General features: G+C 36.0%; 1 protein-coding gene across 2 annotated transcripts in view; it reads left to right on the forward strand.

The window, feature by feature from the left end:
* Positions 1-6,000, forward strand: part of RNF141 (ring finger protein 141) — a 48,070-nt gene that overhangs the window by 36,915 nt on the left and 5,155 nt on the right. For both annotated transcript variants that reach the window (XM_027115408.1, XM_027115409.1), the window contains exon 5: positions 3,060-3,167. In XM_027115408.1, the coding sequence (XP_026971209.1) occupies positions 3,060-3,167 (108 nt within the window). The remainder of the gene's footprint in view (positions 1-3,059; positions 3,168-6,000) is intronic.

Here is a 6,000-nt window from a genome sequence, read left to right on the forward strand (position 1 = left end):
TTAGCCAAGTGGTAGTCCAGCTTGTACATGAACACCTGCAGCTGTAAGGGACTCACTGCCTCAGAAAGGCAAGCCTTTTGATTCACAAATAGCTTTAATCACTATGTAATTTTCCCTTTTGCTATTTTCCTCAGAGACAAAATCTGGCTCTCCTAAGGCAGCATAGCACAGATTCTAGAACCAAATTGCCTGTTTTCAAATCCTGGCTCTACTCCTTACTATGTCACTCTGGACAAGTTATTAAACTCTCTTTCCTCAGTTTCCTCATCTTTTAAAAGAGGATGACAATGATAAGATCTACTTCATAGGACTCTTGGGAGAGTTAAGTGAGTTAATATATGTAAAATGCTTGGGGGCTTCCCTGGTAGTGCAGTGGTTAAGAATCCACCTGCCAACTCAGGGGACATGGGTTGGAGCCCTGGTCTGGGAAGATCCCACATGCCACGGAGCAACTAAGCCCATGTGCCACAACTACTGAGCCTGCGCTCTAGAGCCCATGAGCCACAACTGAAGCCCGCACGCCTAGAGCCCGTGCTCCACAATAAGAGAAGCCACCGCAATGAGAAGCCCGCGCACCACAACTAAGAGTAGCCCCTGCTCGCCGCAACTAGAGAAAGCCTGCGCACAGCGACAACGACCCAACGCAGCCAAAAATAAATAAATTAAATAAATAAAATGCTTGGAACAGTGCCTGGCCCATAAAAAAAAAAAAGTGTGTAAAAGTTAACTATCATTATTCTTAAATTATTACTGTATTCTACTTATTTCAGTGACACTGCCCTCTGGAAATCCACCAAACAAGTCTGTTCTCTCTTTCAGTCCTTCAAATACTTGAAAACAGAAATCAGATTCTCACTGAGCCTCTGTTCTCCAGGATAAGCCTCCCCAGTTCCTTCGGCCTTTGTTTGTATAGGTCTCTTCTATATCCCAGAGGCTTTCCTGGATGATCTTTTATTTGTCAATTTGTCTTTCAGGGTAGGGGGCAGAGAACTGAATTCTCCACTTTACAAGTGGTCTAATAAGGACAAACAGAGCAAGACTCTTCTTCCTTCTTCTGGTCACTGTATTGCTAGGAAGGTAGCAAGAAAAGTGAACATAGTACAGCTTCTACTGGCTGCTTCTGTGTCTCCTGTTCTTTCTTTCACCTCCATCCAGAATGCTGTTCTTTGTAACCCTCTACTCCTCAGTTTTAAACTTAAACCGTCAGGACTCTGTCACTGTTTATGGATTCAATTATATTCTCTGCTACTGACACCCAAGTCCATGTCCTTAGACATAAATTGTAAACTCCTCAAGAGCAGAGACCCTAGTTCTTCTGGGTCTGGCACAATACGTGGCACCTAAAAGGCATTTAAACATTTAAATGAATAGATATAGAAAAATTCAAATAACATTAGATCCACATCCATCTAGGGTTTCATTAAGTTTCCCCATTTCAATTCAGGGGCTGCCCTCTTTTATGCATTGCTAAAGCGTAGCATTTAGTCTATTACCACATCCTGATGATTTGTCTTTTGTAATGCCGCTTAGACCAGGCCCTAATTATCTCCCAGGTGAATTGCTGAAATAAGGATCTGATTGGTGTTCCTCCCTCTAGACTGTCCTCCATACTGCTCTCCCAATTAATCTCCTACAGCATTATTTCCAATGGGGGTTCACTTTCCCCTTGATTAAACTCTGTCAGAACAAGTTTAAACTTATTATTTTGACATACAAGGATCAGATTATCTCTGCTATACTTAAGCAATCTTTTCTCTTATTTTTCTCCCCGGAGCATGATGCTAGCCTCCTTGTTACACACATATACAGAGTTTTGGGGGTTTTTTTTCCTACCTCTGTAGCTTTGTTTATTCACATAGAACGTCCTCTGTCTGTCGAAATCCTATCATTTTTTTCTACCTCATCTTTCCGACAAGTTTGAAATATACTCATTTCTTCCTTCTTTACTTAGCACTTACTACATGTAATGCACATTTGACATTTGCTTATCTTCTATATACAAATTGACAGATTTTAAAGTACTATATAATGTCTTATATACAGTGGTATAAGCACAGCAGGGAATAAAAACATGTTAGAGATAGTTCCTACCCTCAAGAAGCTTATAGTCCAGTGGCTATACTTTGAAACATTTAATTTTTATATAATTATAAAAGGTAGTACATGCTTGATGAAGTAAACCTAAAAATTACAGAATAGCACAAAGATTAAAAGCAAATTAAAATCACTTCAAGAAACATGTATTGAGAACCTAAGACAAACTCCTTGTATTCAAAGAGCTTACAGTGTATGGATAGACCAACCAATAAATAGCCAATTAAAATACAGTATTTAAGTCCTTTAACTGAGGAAAATGTTGGTTTTGAGAGCATAGAGAAGATGGTAGCTTGAGCTGAGTAACTGAGGTTGGAGTTTACCAAACTCACAAGAGTATGCCAGGAAAGGAAAACACCACATACAAAGGTCCTTGGCTCATTCAGGGGCCTTCAGAATTGTGGCTGGAGTAGAAGGTTCAGTATCTCTTTTCTTCCCAAGATGAAAGAGCTCTTTGAGGACAAATAACTTTGCTTTCTAACTCTTTTTGTATTTCATATAGCAAGCACCTGATCCTTAAGACTAAGCTATTCTTTCACTTATATGCCCATTATCAGCAGTAGCATAACAAGACCCTGATGGCAGGATCCCTATTTTAGAAAGCTTTGTATCCTGCATGGTACATAAATCATATATTGGTTGAATTCATTTATAAAAATTCAATATGATTAAAATGGGCTAAGTTATTTTCCAGTTTTGGTCCATATTTTCCTTTTAACCATCTCAGGATTTATCTTTTATCCAGTCCTTCCTTTATGGAATTTGCCCCTCTAGTACTTCTTCCCTAATATATTAGCTGTCCCTAAAAGATAAGTTAATTTACTCTGATATTGCATGAGTCATATTGTGCTTTATGTTGGGGGCACATAGATGCTTGATAATGCTTTTTAAGGCAATGGAAACAAAGTTTACGGCACAGTGACAACAGAGAATATCATTGCTCCAGCTCAGTTTTCACATTGCAGGGTAAAGCAGCTGACTGACGAGGAGGAGTGCTGTATCTGTATGGATGGTCGAGCTGACCTCATCCTGCCTTGTGCTCACAGCTTTTGTCAGAAGTGCATTGACAAGTGGTAAGTAATCTGCTGCTTTCATGGGTTAGGCCAAGATCAAGAGGGAGAGTGTATATGAATAAACTTCAAAAAATGCAAAAATATTATAGTTAAGTATAAGAGATTTTGTTCTTTAGTACTTTGGATTTTATGACATGCCTCCTACTGGTTAAAATATTTTTATACCTAAAGTTTATAAAATGTGGGGATGTATCTTAGTTTTGACAATTTACTTTTGCTGTAAGGAGATTTGTGCCTGACTAGAGTCTAGAATCAAACATTCCGCCTTTTCTTCTATTTTCCTCCTCATTTCTACTTTTTTCCTCCATATATGATTAGAAAGAATAATATGAATCCTTGAATATTGAATATTGGACCTGGAGAGAACTTTAGAGAATAGCTAGTCAAGCTCATTATTTTACAAAATAAGAATCAAGTGTTCAGGAGAATTTATAATTGACATACAATATGTCAGTTATAACTACATATATTTAACGTACAATTTGATATATTTTGATATATATATATGCCCATAAAAATCATCGTCACAATCTAGGTAATGAACAAATCTGTCACTCCCAAAAGTTACCTCATGCCCACTGTAAGGTCTCCTTCCCCCCACCCCTTCTTTTAGTCCCCAGACAACCACTAATATGCTTTCAATCACTATAAAATAATTTGGATTTTCTATAATTTTTATAAATGGAATCATACAGTATGTACTCTTTTTTTGTCTGGCTTTTTTCATTCATTATAATTATTTCAAGATTTACTTATGTTGTAGTATGCATCAGTAGCTCCTTCCTTTTTATTACTGAGTAGTATTCATTGTATGGATATACCACAGCTTATTTATTATCCATTCACCCATTGATGGACATCGGGTTGTTTTCAATTTTTGGCTATTACAAATAAAGCTGCCTTTATATATACTTTAAATGTACATTTGTGGACAACTGCTTTTATGGACATACATTTTGTTTTTTTCTTGGATAAATAACTAGAAGTGGAATGGCTAGATCATACGGTAGGTATATGTTTAACTTTGTAAGAAACTGCCCACTGTTTTCCAAAGTGGCTGTGACATTTTACACTCCTACCAGCAGTGTATGAGAGCTCCACTTGCCACACAACCTTGCCAGTACTTGGTATTTGTCAGTCCTTTTAATTGTAGCCATTCTAATAGATGTGTAGTGGTATCTCACTGTGGTTTTAATTTGCCTTTCCCTCCTGACTGATGATGCTGCGCATATTTTCTTATGCTAATTTTCCATCTGTATGTATTTCATCTTTGGTGAAGTATTCATTCAGATCTTTTGCCCATTTCTTTATTGGGTTGTTTTGTATTAAGTTTTGAGAGTTCTTTATGTATTATGGATACATGTCCTTTATCAGATATATGATTTGCAAATATTTTCTCCCACTCTGATTTATCTTTTCATTCTCTTAAGAATGTCTTTCAAAGAGTAGACGTTTTTAATTTTGATGAAGTCCAATTTCTCAGTTTGTGATTAATGGATAATGATTTTTTACTGTCATATCTAAGAAATCTTTGTGTAACCCAAGGTCACAAAGGTTTTCTTCCATTTTTTCTTCCAAAAGATTTATAGTTTTTAGGTTTTACATTTTGGTCTATGATCTATTTTGAGTTAATTTTTATATATGCTGTGACATGTGGATCAAAAAGTTTTTATTTTACGCTTACATGGCTTTCCAGTTGCTCCAGCACAATTTGTAGAAAAGACTATCTTTTCTTCACTAAATTGCCTCTTCACCTTTGTTAAAAATCAGTTGTTAAAGCACAGGTGAGTCTATTTCTGGACTCTATTCTGTTCCATTGACCTATTGTCTATTTCACACCAATACCACACTACATAGGTTAGTGTAGCTTTGTAAGTCTTAAAATCAGGGAGTGTTAATCCTCCAACTTTGTTCTTTTTCAAAGTTGTTTTGGCTTTTCTAGATCTTCTGCATTTCAGTGTGAACTGTATAATCAGCTTGTCAATTTCTACAAAAAAGCTATAAGAATTTTGATTGGGATTGCATTAAATAATTTTGAGAGTGTTAACTTCTTAACAATACTGAGTCTGCCAACGCACATCACAGTATATATCTCGATTTATTTAGGTCTTCTTTAATTTCTGTCATCAATATTTGTAGTTTCCAGTGTTGCATATCCTTGACAGATTGATCCCTAAGTATTTTATAATTTTTATGCTACTTTAAATGGTATTTTTAAATTTCAGTTTCTGATTATTGTATTTCTATGTACTAGCAATAAACAGATTTTGTGTATCAATCTATCGTGCAACCTTACGGATTTATTTATTAGCTCTTATAGCTTTATTGTAGATTCCATAGGATTTTATCAAGTGTGTGAAAAACACTTTTGAAAGATATTTTTTCTGGATATAGAATTCTAGACTGATATTTTTTCTCTCAGTACTTTAATGATGTTGCTCCCCCCCCTTCTTGCTTACATCATTTCCTGTGAGAAATCTGCTCTCATCCTCATCATTTTTCCTCTGTAGGTAATGTGCCTTTTTTTCTCTGGCTGCTTTTAAGGTTTTTTCCCTTTATCACTGATTTTGAGCAATTTGATTGATGTGCGTTAGTTTTCTTCATGTTCCTTGCACTTAGGGTTCATTGAGCTCCTTGGATTTGTAGGTTTATAGTATCATCAGTTTTGGAAATTTTTCAGCCAGTATTTTCTCAAATATTTTTTTCTGTTTTCTTTTGTCCCCTCTCCTTCTGAGACTCCAGTTACTAATGTATTAGACCACTTTAGGTTGTCCCACAGTTCACTGATGCTATTTTCCTTCTTTTTTTTTTTTTTTTTTTTTTTTTTTTTTTT

The sequence above is a fragment of the Aethalodelphis obliquidens genome, unplaced genomic scaffold (genome assembly GCF_003676395.1).
Source record: "Aethalodelphis obliquidens isolate GAN/ISIS:26980383/991018 unplaced genomic scaffold, ASM367639v1 scaffold14, whole genome shotgun sequence".
Classification (NCBI taxonomy): domain Eukaryota; kingdom Metazoa; phylum Chordata; class Mammalia; order Artiodactyla; family Delphinidae; genus Aethalodelphis; species Aethalodelphis obliquidens.